The following is a 14476-nucleotide window of genomic DNA, read 5'->3' as shown; positions in this document are numbered from 1 at the left end:
TATCCTTCTTTTAAAATTTAGTCTGACAGTCTCTATCTTTTAACTAGAATATTTATTCTACCTACATTTACTACGGTCATTTATATTTAAGTAAATCTACCATCCTTCATGTGCTTTCTAGTTATCTCACCTGTTTTGTGTTCTTTCTTCCCTCCTTTTGGAAGGACTGTGATCTTCCTGCTATTCATCAAGTTATGTACTACTTTTCTAGGTTACAGAGGTCACCCTAGAAATGACAACAAGAATCCTTAACTTATTAATGCTAATAGATACTTTTTACAAGTCTCTCAAAAAAAGCAGGGATCTCAGATCACCTCAAATCCATTTATCCTTTCTAATTTCCTTGATTTTATGCAATATTTTGGATCACATTGTTTATTTATATGTGTATACACATACCACAAGACTTTGCTTTACAGTTTATAAAGATTTCAGTAATTATAGTTATGCATGTATTTATTACTTTCTTTCCAAAGCATTGTTTCCTATATTTCTGACATTCCATCAGGATTATTTTCCCTCTATTTGAAGTACATCCTTTAGCATTCCCTTTAGTGTGATAGTGAGGCTTATTTGTTCACTTGTCTAAAACTCTCTCGTTCTTGAAGAATATTTTCTTTTCAGTGTAGAGTTCTAGATTAAGTACTATCTTCTGATAATAGGATGACAGAAGATCATCCTATTACCTTGGCTGTTGAGAACTCAGTCCATAACTTGTTAAAAGGTACCTATCATTTTTCTCTAGCCACTTGAAAGTTTGTCTTTGTTTTTGATACACATTATTTTCATGTGACCTGTCTAGCTGTGGATTTTTAAAAAAATATCTTTCTTGGAATTAATTGGCTTCTTATGTGTGAATTGCTGTATTCTATCAATTCTGAAAAATTCCCAGCCGTATCTCTTTACATATCGATTCTTCTTCACATTCTTTCCTATCTCCTTCTTGAGAAGGTCTAACATATGTTAGCCCCTCTCACTGCAACTTCTATTTCCTTTATCTTCTCCTATGTATCTTACATCTTTTTCTTTCTCTGTGCTACATTCTGGACGTTTTACTTTGACCTACGTTTAAGTTATGTAATTCTTTCTTCAGTTGTGTCTAATTTGTGGTTAAATTCATCCACTAAGCTTTTAATCTTGTTTTCGGAATCTTTCATTTCTAGAATTTCATTTTAGTCTTTTACACATTTGTTGCATTGATTTTATAGTTTTCAGTTACCTGATAAAATGTTCAGGCACTGTATTGATACTTATTCTCTTGAACATAATATGAACAATTATTTTATAGTCTGTGTCTGATGATTCCAATATATGAAGTACCTGTGATTCTGCTTTGGCTTTTTCTGTTTTATTGATCATGGTGTTGATTCCTAGTATTCCAGATGACCTGACTACATATTTGAAAAACTATTTCTAAAAATGATATGAGGACTCTGAATGTGTTATCTTTTTTTAGAGAACATTTTCATTTGAATCTGCCAGTTGCTGGGGACTTTAGCAGTTTGAAAAAATCTTAATTAAAGCTGAAAGTTTTCTGGGCCACTCAGATCATCTCAAGCTAAGCTGAAAGTCTATGTGTCTGTATGTGCTGATTTACCTCCAGTTCACCTTTACTCTTAAGCTGTGGCCCCTTGGGGTCTTTGCAAAGAGAAAGAGTTATTTATCAGGGTTCCCATCTTAGCCAATTCTGGGAGCCTACCTTGCTAGTCCTAACACAGTTTAGAATCTCAGCTTGCTGCTTTAGATTAGCAAAGTACTCCAGGGTAAAAGTGGCCTCAGGTCGCCACGCTCACCACCTTTCCCCACGGATACTGTCTTCACTATACTGTTAGCTCTTCGATGTTTTCGAGAAGTAAAAAATGTATATATGTTTGAATTTTATATAACTTTGTCTATTAACCTCAGTAAGAATGTTATTCTAAAATATCCGTCCCCCTGTGACTTGAAGAACAGTCTTCATTTTTAAAATGAATTAAAACTGACCAATCCTCATTACCCAGATGACTGAACAATCATTTGGATAAGTTTTTAAAATGAACTTGCACTACACACTTACTTGCTGGTATTTAATCTTACGGTCTTTCTAGTCAACCAAACAGAAAAGGAGAATTCTAAAATATTCTAGCAAAAAAGAAAGAATAAAAGAAAATAAAAATTCAGGGATAGCTAAGTGCTCCTATTTGAAAGAAAGGTCAGACATTCATTGATTCATTAGTTCATTCAAGGACCAATTTCTGATTTGTGCCAATTCTATGGAAGGTAGTAGATGAACCAGATTTTATATTTTAAATAACCTTCTAAGTGCAATGAGACTAGTTCTGGAAGTTTTGTAAGATAAAATAAATGTTTAAGTAAAATCGTTTTCAAAGTTAAGGTCATCTACTAAAGTCAATTACAGAATTAAAATAATGAAGATCTATTTAATGAAAGTCAAAAAAATTTTTTAAATTATTCATTTAAAGCTGTGAAGATTCGTTTTTAGCCACCTGAAGCCATTCCGATTTTGGTTTCCAGAGTAAACTATTCCCCTGACTTGAGTTAGAATATGGCAGAATATAATTTTATGTATTTTGCTAAAACTTGGGTCTATCAATTGTGACAGAGAGGAAAAAGGTGAACATAATTTATACATGTATGAAAAATTTATATGGCTTGGATGTTTCTGTTTTATAGACATATTATCCAAATTAAATAAATCAACTTACATAGTTCTTCTCTATCAAGAGATTGTGCACCACCTCCAAACAAGCCTTTAAAGAATCCCCTGTTTGGTGCTTCAGGTGTTTCTACAGGAGTGAAGAGTTCACCCAACATTTCCTTTAAAATCAAAACAAATTGTAACTGTTAAAGCTTCAGGGACACTAAACTATAATTCACAAAACCATCACTGTAAACTCTTTAACTCAAACTTACATTACCTGTTGAGGTTCACAAACAATGAGTACACTTCAAATGATCAGATCTAGAACATTCTGACTTGGTCAAACAGTAAGTTATTAAGATTAACTTGACTAAGACTAACTTGCTGCTTGCTACTTTGGCTAGATTACTTTTTTCACATTTTAAGCAAAGATGAGATTCCTGCTTAAATTGTAAGGAGATTCCAAACTTAATGACAAAGTGTTCATATAACTCTTATCAGGAATTGGTAACTGGATTAATAACTAGGTCTTCTTAAATTAGAAAGAAGAAAATCTATTAGCAAGTTGAAAAGTCCAGTGTAATGATGATACACAGTCTTGGAATTATCCAAAATAGCTGAGTCAGAAAATTAGTAGTTTAGAAAGACATACATACTTCTTTTTTTCATAAACGAATGCTGGGAAGAGAATTATGCCAACATAAACCTGGAATTTCAGAAATCTGGCAGGGAGATAGAAAGGCTTCTTTTTATATTGTCAGAGTTTTCTGAAATTTTTGTCAACATTTTTCAGAGCACAGAAATGGTGAAAGTAAGTCAGGAGACAAGAAAAATTGCTGACATCTTATTGACTTTGTAGATGAGACATAAAGAGGGAAGAGGAGTTTCTATAAAAAAAAAGGATGGTAGCAATATTATTTGCAAGGCAGTTTTGGGAAGCTTTAGAAGCAAAATAAAAGTATAGTGAGGCTTTGGGATTGCATTTCTGCCCATTAAAGAGAAGTAGCTATGATACAAAGGACAAGTACACCACTGGTTCCAGGTATTTCTGTTGTATTCTGATAATACATTATTACAGTTGGAGCTAAAGTATGTATTTTTTAGAGTTTCTTCCTTAGGGCTGGGCTAAGAAAATTAATAAAAGATGTCCAAAGAGTTTACATTTAGGTATATCTGTACACATATATATTTTTTTGGCCGCACCGCGCAGCTTGTGGGATCTTAGTTCCCCAACCAGGGATTGAACCCGAGCCCACGGCAGTGAGAGCACGGAGTCTTAACCACTGAACCACCAGGGAATTCCCAGTATTATCCATATTAATGTTGTCTCTCCAACCAGATTATAAATGAAAGGAGATAATATTAACATTATACAACACAGAGTTTCATTTACAATGTTGAAGTGGATTGAAGGCTTTACATTTTCATTCTCTTCCTCTGCATTTCTATAAAGTGGAGTAAAAGTAGAACGAAAAACTTCCTGAAGTCAATAAATCAAACTTGCTAAAACCCACCATAGAATATACTAATACCTATTATTTAATTCAAATTTATACTAGCCTCTATATAAAGAAGATTTTAGGCATATTTCCAATCTTTTTTATACTGTACTTCACAGATTCTAATTTAAACTGTATCTATTAAATTGATAAAACAAATGGCAAATAGCTACCATTTGAGTGTCTTTTATGCTAAATCAAGAGTAATATGACATATATATATATATAGAGAGAGAGTCACAGCATAAAAATGTTATTTGAAGTTGACCTCACTTTAGAATTATGGTTTACAGCTCTTAATTTATTTGGTGTTTAATGAGCTTGCAATCTTACAAATGTAAAGTTAAGAAATTTAAAAATCCAAAGATTACAGTTATAAATCAAGAATCACTACAGTGTACTGGAATGAGTATAAACTTTGGAACCACGTGGACCTGGGTTTGACTCTCACCTCTGACTTTTACTTGCAGAGGAAGCTTAGGCAAATCAGTCTCCCAGGGAACTGGCTTCCTCAACTTTATAAAGAAGTGATAAAAATACTTACCTCTCGGGAATGTTACCAGGATTAAAGATAATGAAGATTATCTTTAATAAACTGAAGATAACATACAATTCCAAGATCAGACACTCAGTGATGTATACACTAAATAGAAAAATCTCCTTTCACATAGGGATGAAACAAATTAGAAAATACGCAAATCATTTATCATTAGATTAACATTGTGAATAGATATCTTTGAAGGAAGTGCCGCATAGCACAGGGAGATCAACTCAGTGCTTCGTGACCACCTGGAGGGGTGTGATAGGGAGGGTGGGAGGGAGGGAGATGCAAGAGGGAACATATGTATATGTATGACTGATTCACTTTGTTATAAAGCAGAAACTAACACACCATTGTAAAGCAATTATACTCCAATAAAGATGTAAAAAAAAAAAATTAGGTATTTCTTAATGAGTCGTCTGCAGTTAGTATTAGGATTTGGGGAGAAGTATTGATGTTAAAAACGTACATATTTCAACAATATAAAATAGTATCTATAGGTATTTTTTCACATGTATCTAAATAAGGATTTTAATTATGATAAATTTATGCTTTAGAACACTTAACTTTCATGACTAATAAATGTTGGTGAAATCGAAATAGATTTGTACTATCTGTGATATTTCTCTACATCTAGTAATGGGAAACTGTATGTCTGAAACGATGTCTGGAACTTTTAAACTACTCTAAAATACGAATATATAGAAACAAGTACACTTGTTTGATGTTAGACAGTTTGATTTCATTTGTCATTTGTTTATAAACTTAAGTGGTAAAATATAGGACTAATTTCATGAATGAGTCAATGTAAGTGCTTTGTTTGTCACTACTCTTTTTTCTTAAATTGAAGTACATTTGATTTATAATATTAGTTTCAGATGTACAACAGAGTGATTAAATATTTGTATAGATTATACTCCATTTAAAGTTATTACAAAATATTGGCTATATTCTCTGTACTGTACAATATATCCTTAGAGCTTATTTATTTTATACATAGTTGTTTGTACCTCTTAATCCCTTACCCCTATATTGTCCCTCCCTTCTTCCCTCTCCCCACCGGTAACCACTAGTTTGTTTTCTCTATCTGTGAGTCTGTTTCTGCTTTGTTATATTCATTCATTTGTTTTATTTTTTAGATTCCACACATAAGTGATAATGTACAGTATGTTTTTCTCTGTATGACTTATTTCACTTAGCACAATACCCTCCAGGTCCATATGTGTTGTTGCAACTGGCAAAATTTCATCCTTTTTTATGTTTAGGTAGTACTCCACTGTATGTGTGTGTGTGTATGTATGTATGCATGTATGCATGTATCTATCTATCTATCTATCTATCTATCTATCTATCTATCACATCTTCTTTATCCGTTCACCTGCTGATGGGACACTTAGGTTGCTTCCATATCTTGGATGCTGTCAGAAAGGCTATCATCAAAAAGCCTACAAATAACGAATGATGGTAAGGGTGTGGAGGAGAGGAAACCACAGTGCACTCTTGGTGGGAATGTGAATTAGTGCAGCCACTATGGAAAACAGTATGGAAGTTCTTCAAAAAACTAAAAACAGAACTACCTTATGGTCCAAAATTCCACTTTCTTCAGTATATATCTGAAGAAAAGGAAAACAACAATATTCACAGCAGCATTATTTATAATAACTAAACTCTTTTTATTACATCAAATAATCACTGGTTTTAATAACTTTGATTAAGAAAACTCTCTGTTATAAGAATACTGAGACTACATAAATAACTTCCAAGATAAGCACAGTAATAAGTTTCAGTATTGCTGCATAATATATTCAAGAGAACCTTAACAGTTCAACTGTCATCAATTTTTTACAGTGAACACCTGGAGTTTTGTTTATAAGTTACAATCTTGAGGTGCTTAGAACAGGTATTAACTTAATTGTTTCAACTGAATTAATCGGTATGTTCCACCTCTTTATGATTATGGTAAGATTTATTTAAGTTTCACAGATAAATCAAGTCATCAATTTGAAAGACAACTTGTAAATTTTCCTTGTGTTTTCACTCAAGATAATGGTTAGAATAATGCTGTAGAAAGAAATTTAAGTATTTCGATCCATAAACATATACTTTTGACTAACTGCACTTTAATGCTAATAAAAGTCCTGAAATCCATTAATTTTTAAAAATAGTTTTATTGAGGTAATTGACATAATAAACTGCATATACTTAAAGTGTAAAAATTGCCAAGTTTTGACATACACATATGCCCGTAAAATCATGACCACCATCAAGAAAGTGAATATCCATCACTTGCATTTCCTTGTGCCTCTCTGTAAAACCTTCTCTCAACCCCCTTCTCGACCTCCTATTTCCTAAGTAACTGCCAATCTGCTTTCTCTCACCACAGATTAATTTGTATTTTCTTTAGTTTTATGTAAATAGAATCATACAATGTGTACACTTCTTTGCTTGGCTTATTTCACTCAGCATAACTGTTTTGAGATTCATCCATGATACTGGATGTTACCAACATTTCACTCCTTTTTATTGCTGAGTTGTATTCTACTGTATGGATATACTATAATTTGATCATGCATTCATCTGTTGATGGACACTTGGGTAACTTCCAATTTCTGACTAGTACAAATAAAACAGCTATGAATATAAATTTACTTCTCTCTTGGGTTAAAAAACTAGGAGTAGAATGACTATGTCTTTGGTTCATTGATGTTTGACTTTTTACAAAACTGCTAAGCTGTTTTCCAAAGTGGTTGTACTGTTTTTGTTTTTTCATTCCTATCAGAAGTGTATTAGAGTTCTAGATTCTCTACATCCTTGTCAAAACTTAGCATGGTATTCTTTTTAATTTTAGAATTAGAATTAAAAATTCTTTTTAATTTTTTAAATTTTAATTTCTAGTAAGTGTTTAACAATATCTCATTGTGGTTTTACTTTGCAGTTCTCTAATTACTAATGATGTCAAGCATCTCTTCATGGTGAAGCATTTGTCCAAATATTTTGCCCATGTTTTTACTGAGTTGTCTGTCTTCTTTCTATTGAGCTTTAAGAGTCCTTTACATATTCTGGATACAGATCCTTTATCAGACACATTGCCAAGATTTTCTTCCAGTCTATGGATTATCTTTTTATTTCTTAAGTGTCTTTTGAAGAGCAGAAGTTTTAAATTTTGTTGATGTTGAAATTATCAATTTGTTCTTTTATGGTGTCATAGCTAAGAAATCTTTGCCCAACTCAAGTTAACAAAGATCTTCTCTTAGGTTCCCTCTAGAAGTGTTACAGTATTAGGATTTACATGTAGGTCTATGATCCATTTTGATCCATCAATTTTTATATATAGTGAGAGGCATGGATCAAAGCTCTTTTTTTTTTTTTTTTTTTTGCATTTTAACATCCAATTTTCTGGCAAATTTGTTGAAAAGGCAATTCTTTCTCCATTGCATTGTCTTTGCCGAAATCAGTTGCCCACGTGGAGAAAAAGGAGCCCCTGTACACTAGGAATGCTGGTGGGAATGTAAATTGGTACAGCCATGGTGGAAAGCAGTATGGAGGTTCCTCAAAAAACTAAAAATAGACCTATCATATGACCCAGTAATTCCACTCCTGGTTACATATCTGAGAAAAACAAAAAACACTAATTTGAAAAGATACATGCATCCCAATGTTCACAGCAGCATTATTTACAACTGCCGAGATATGGAAGCAACCTCAGTGTCCATCAACAGATGAATGGATAAAGAAGATGCAACACACACACACACACACACACACACACACACACACACACACACACACACACACACACCGGAATACTACTCAGCCATAAAAAAGAATGGAATTTTGCCATTTGCAGTAACATGGATGGACCTGAAGGGCATTATGCTAAGTGAAATAAGTCAGGCAAAGACAAATACTGTATGATATCATTTATATGTGGAATCTAAAAAATACAGCATACTAGTGAATATAACAAAAAAGCAGACTCACAGATACAGAGAACAAACCAGTGGTTACCAGTGGGGAGATGGAAGGGGACAGGGGCAACATAGGGAAAGGGGATTGAGAGGTACAAATTATAACGTATAAAATAAGCTAAAAGGATAAACTGTACAACACACAGAATATAGCTAATATTTTATAATAACTATAAGTGGAATATAACCTTTAAAAATTGTGAATCACTATACTGTACACTTATAACTTACATATTATACACCAACTACACTTCAAGAAACAAAAATAATCAGCTGTCCAGGTATGTGTGGGTTCACTTCTAGACTCTCTACTCTGTTCCATTGATTTATTTATCTAATTTGATGCCAATATCATGCTCTTTTGATCACTGTAGCTTTATAATAGTTCTTAAAATCAGGTAGTGTTAGCCCTTCAACTTTATTCGTTTTTGAGTTTTTCTGCTATTCTGCCTACTCTCATACATTTCCATGAATTTTTGAATAAACTTGTCAATTCCTACAAAAAAAAAAAAATCCCACTTGGATTTCGTTTTGGATTGCCTTGAATCTATAGGTCAATTTTGGGAGAATCAATATCCTAATATTGAGTTTTGTGACCCAAGAACATATTTCAATTTATTCAGATTATTAACAGTTTCTTTCAATATTTTGTGAATTTCAACGTAGAAGTCGTTCATATTTTTTGTCAGATTTATCCCAAAGTATTTCTTATTTTTCGTTCCTATTATAAGTGGTGTTTTAAAAATTTTCATTTCCAAATGTCCATTGCTAGTAAAGAAAAAAATTTTTCCCCATATTGATCTCATACCCTGCATCCTTGTCAAATTCTAGTAGGGTTTAGAAGTAGATTTCATTGGATTTCCTATACAGATGATCGTGTCACCTGTGAATAACAACAGGCTTATTTTTTCCCTTCCGATCGAGATGACTTTTCTTTCTTTTTCTTGCCTGAATGCACTGGCTAGAACCTTAAATACAACACTGAAAAGAAGTGAGAGTGAACATCCCTTTCTAGCTTCCGATTTTAAGGAAAAAAGAATTCAGTATCTCAACAGTGAGTATTACGTTAGGTGTAGATTTTTCCTAGATGCCCTTTAAGTTCCCACTTATTCCTTGTTTGACTATTTTTAAATCAGGAATGGATGTTGGATTTTGTCAACTGCTTCCTATTTTTTTAGTTTACTAATATGGTGAATTCCATGGACCGATTTACAAATGTGAAGTCAACTCCATGTTCCCGGGATAAATCCTACTTGGTCATGATGAATTATCATGACCAGAATTATCCTTCTGATATACCGTTGGATTCAATTTGCTAAAATTTCCTTTAGAATTTTAACATCTATATTTGTGAAGTATATTGGTCTATAAGCAATTTTCTTTACTTTAAAATCTTTGTCTTGTTTTGGTACCATATTCTATGAACCTACCATTAACAAGTTGGGAAGCATTTCCCCACTTTAATTTTTGGAAGAGTTTTGTATAAAACTGGTACTATTTCTTCCTGAACTGTTGATAGAATTCACCAGTGAAGCCACGTAGGCCTGGAATTTTCTTTGTTCAAGGTTTCTAACTTCAATTTCCCTATAGTACTCTTCAGGTTATTTATTTTTTCTTGAGTGAGCTTTGGTAATATGTGTCTCACAAGGAATTTGCCCATTTCATCCAGGTTTTTGAATTTATTGGCCTAAAGTTGTTCATAATATTTCCTTATTATCCATTTTAACATTTGTAGAATCTATAGTAGTCACTTCTCTCATTCTTGATATTGGTAAGTCACTTCTCTCTTCATAATCAGTCTGGCTTGAGACAAATTTTACTGGTTTTAGAGCTCAAGCTTTTGGTTTCATTGATGTTTTTCTATTGCTTCCCTGTTTTCTATTTCATTGATTTCCACTTGGATATTTATTATTTTCTTTCTTCTGTTTACTTTGGGTTTAACTTGCTCTTCTTTTTCTGTTTCTTAAGGTAGAAGCTGAAGTCACTGGTTTGATGAGAACTTCTCTAATATACTGTTTTATAACATAGGTGTTTCAGTGCTATAAATTTTCCAAGTATAAATGCTCAATTGTTTTTTTCTATTGCTGTGCTTTCAAGTTACCTAATCTTTTCTTCTGTAATGTCTAATCTGTTGTTAATTCCATCCAGTATATTTTTCAACTCTAATACTGTGGATTTTCATCTCTAGAAGTTCAACTTTGGCCTCTATATCTTCTATATTCCTACTTAACTTTTTAAACACATGAAATACAGTTGTAATTGCTTTAATGTCTTTCTGTGCTAATTTTAGTGTCTGTGTCAGTTATGGCTTCGTTTCTATTGATTGATTAGTCTTCTCATTATGGGTCATGCTGCCCTATCTTTTTGCATGCTTGGTCACCTGACGGGATGCCAGACATTATGATTTTTATTTTGTTGGGTGTTGAATATTTTTAATTTACTGTGAGTCATCTTGAGCTTCATGCTGGGATACTAGGAAACATTCTGACCCTTTTGGGTCTTGCTTTCATGATTTGTTAGGCAACTCTGGAGCAGTGCTCAGTTTAAGGCTAAGTATTCCTCACTAATGAGCCAAGACCTTCCTGAGTACTTTACCCAATTTCCCATTGAAGTCTGCTGAAAAATGGTCATCTAAAGGCATCAGGTCCTAATCCCTGGAAACTATAAATGTTACCTTGTAAGGAAAAAAGGGTCTGTGTAGATGTAATGAAGTATTTTGCCATGAGCAAATTATCTTGAACCATCTGGATGAGTCCTAAATCCAATTACAAGTGTCTTTTTAAAAAGAGACGCAGAGGGAGATTGGACACACACAAGAGGAGGTGGCAATGTGACCTCGGAGGCAGAGAGTGGAGTAATGAGGCCCCTAGCCAAGGGATGCTGGCAGCTACAAGAAGATGGAAGAGGCAAAGAACAGATTCTCCTCTAGATTTTGGCTTAGTGAAACTTATTTCAGACCTCTAATTTTCAGAAGTGTAAGATAATAAATTTATGTTGTTTTTGGACACCAAGTTTGTGGTGATTTGTTATAGCAGCCTTAGGAAACTAAAACACTCATAAATGAATTATAAGTTTTTCCCATCTGGCTGTTGGGAAAAGGCACCTTTCCCTCTAATCCTCTATTCCTTTCAGATGGTTCCTTCTCTGGCCAGAGAGTTTATCCATACGTATATGCTGAACAGAACTCTACTGAGTACTCTTGCACCCTTTGTAGATCTCTAGTGTTCTCTCTCTGCTATCAAGGCATGAATGCTGGGGCACCTCTTTTGTTTCCTGTCTCTCAGGGATTACTTTCATTTCACTGCCTGATGTCTAGGATCTTGAAAACTATTATTTCATGTTTGTGTTTGCTTTGTTGTTTCAGGCAGGAGGGTTAATCTGGTTCCTATTATTCCATCTTGGCTAAAAATTCCATTAATGTTTATAAACATCTTCCTAATTTTTTTGGTTAAAGTTAAATAAATCCACAATGTAATAGGGTACTCTGGAAACCACAGAGTTCATGGTATTCATTAGTCAACAGGTTTTTAACAAGGCATTATTTTTAGGCACTGAAAATACAGAGGTAAATAAAATGCCAATATTGCCCAAAGAAAACATTCTATCACAAGTTCCTTGAACAGAGTTCATTTCTCACTTACCATATCATTCATTTAAACATAAATAGGTAAAGTTGCTGTAGCTGCTACTGATTTTTACTAAAATAATAAAATACTGATCCAAGGATAGAATAAACTGATTCCAGAAGAGTGATGAAGTTTAGAATTTTGAGTAGTTAAATTAATACCACATTTCAGATTGAAATGAATTACGAATATATTCAATTGTCCATATTATTTCTTAATATAGTAACATTTTACTAATGAAAGAAAACACTATAGGAAAATTTTACCTTTCCTATTAAAAGCATAATTTTAATTCAGAAACTTAGGAATCTTTAAAAAAAACACGTCCACCCAAACGTAAATGGGAATTTAATATATCAGATATGCAATTTTGTTTCACTCTCAAGATTTATAATGATATCATTTAAGAGTATGTTTCTAGTATACTCTACCTTACTGAAATAACACAAACATCTGACACTGAACATATATTCAGTACTAAGCACTGGGCTAATAATAAGCACTTTACGTGTATTATCTCCTTTAATTTACATCAGACCCTATGACATTAGATGTTATTTCTATCCTCATTTTAAAGATAATGAAGCTCAGAAACAGAAACTTGTCTAACGTCACATAATTGTGTAACTAGCATGGCTAGGACTTAAATTCAGTCTTCTTGACTCTAAAGCTCATGTTCTAAAAATAAGCCACAAATTCAAATTTATAAACCAGGAAAATAGGGCTGATTAATTGCAAAAACTTTCACTATGAAGTTCCCTTAAATAACGGTTTCCTCTAAATATCAAATATTGATGAATATTTTGGCTCCAACACTTTAAGAGCACTTTTATTTTAAAAGTTGAAGCTAAACCGATCATTTCTAATATATACGCAAGCAAATAAAGCACTCGATATTTAAAAAAGATATAGTTTTGTATTTAAAGAATTTGTAATCTCTCACAAATAGATCAACAAAAATATTCAGAGGAAACCTATCAAATCTTATATTTTCTTATAATGCATATACATCCTCATGACTACAGAGTATGAGAAGGAATGACACATTGGCTCTAAAAGAGATACAATTATTTTCACATTAACGTAGGTCTTTAAAAAGGATTTTTTTGTTTCTGTATAATAGATATTTATTCTATGTGGAGAGTGGGTATAAAATGTATGTAGTATTTTGTATTTCTTTGACATCACCGGAGAGAAAAAATATGGATCGAGGAGATGGAGTCCCTCTTATTAACAAGAGTTTGATGAAGACACTTTATCACCAATCTCAAAACATGTGCTCTCAAACTCTCAAGAAAGGCTTTGAGTTTTCTCATGTAGGCTCATTTGTTCACTCCTGTGAGTATAAGGGATGGACAATATAAGGGACCTTAGAAAATATTTCACCTCTGAAGAAATTATAGTAATATTTTTGTTATTTACCTGAAGATTTTCACAGGTCTCTTGACTGTAAGTGAGTCTCTGGATTTCTGTAGGTGAAACAAGATATAATGCTTGTCCATTGTTGGTGAAGCAGAACGTTCTGGCTATCCGCATATTGGTAAGGGGCAAGTAATACACATCCAATAGAGGTCTTAAACTTGGCAAACTTGAGAAAAAAATTAAAAACTTGTTAATAAACAGGTAGGTTTTAGTCTTGAACAAATACTAGAGGAGGTAAAAATAGCAGGGAACTTATAAATCTTATGATTTAGTGTACCTGAGTGGGAGATAAAACTGATTTGTTTTCCTCACATACTTGTTCACTATGAAGTGAATGAAAATAAATTCTCAATGTATAAGACTGTAAACAAATAAAAGCCTTTCTTTCAAACTGAATATAATTCTGCAACATTATGTGTTGAGGGAGGAAATGTTATATCTGTGTTTAAAAAAAGAAAAAGTCTAACTCTTACCTAAAAGCCATAATGTGTCCATTGGCACAGAAGCAGGCAAGGCAGATACTGTTACTCAATGATACAATATCTCCACGAAGAACAAATGAGGTCTCTGTAATGTTTTGCTTATAAGCACAGTTCTGAGTTGGCAGTGAGATTACTTTTGCTTGCTTTTCAGAACATATCACTGCATACTGGTTTTCACTAATTTCCTGAGAAGAGGAGGGAGATACAGAGACAGGTCTTCGTTTTTTCAATTTCTCCTTTTCATCCTTCTCTTCAGGAACATTGTGTTCTTTCCAGGATTCATATGCGGGTGGCATT

The 14476-nt window shown here is 33.1% G+C and overlaps 1 protein-coding gene across 1 annotated transcript in view; it reads right to left on the bottom strand.

Moving 5' to 3' along the window:
- Nucleotides 1-14476, bottom strand: part of STXBP5 (syntaxin binding protein 5) — a 163303-nt gene that overhangs the window by 7191 nt on the left and 141636 nt on the right. The window contains 3 exon segments of the mRNA XM_007453212.1: nt 2706-2817; nt 13698-13863; nt 14171-14476. The exon segment at nt 14171-14476 is cut by the window's right edge and continues 61 nt beyond it. Of these exon segments, the coding sequence (XP_007453274.1) occupies nt 2706-2817; nt 13698-13863; nt 14171-14476 (584 nt within the window).

This window comes from Lipotes vexillifer, unplaced genomic scaffold (assembly GCF_000442215.2).
Source record: "Lipotes vexillifer unplaced genomic scaffold, Lipotes_vexillifer_v1.1 scaffold1161, whole genome shotgun sequence".
Lineage (NCBI taxonomy): Eukaryota > Metazoa > Chordata > Mammalia > Artiodactyla > Lipotidae > Lipotes > Lipotes vexillifer.
The sequence above is the reverse complement of the archived record's forward strand: the minus strand, read 5'-3'. Positions and strand labels throughout refer to the sequence as shown.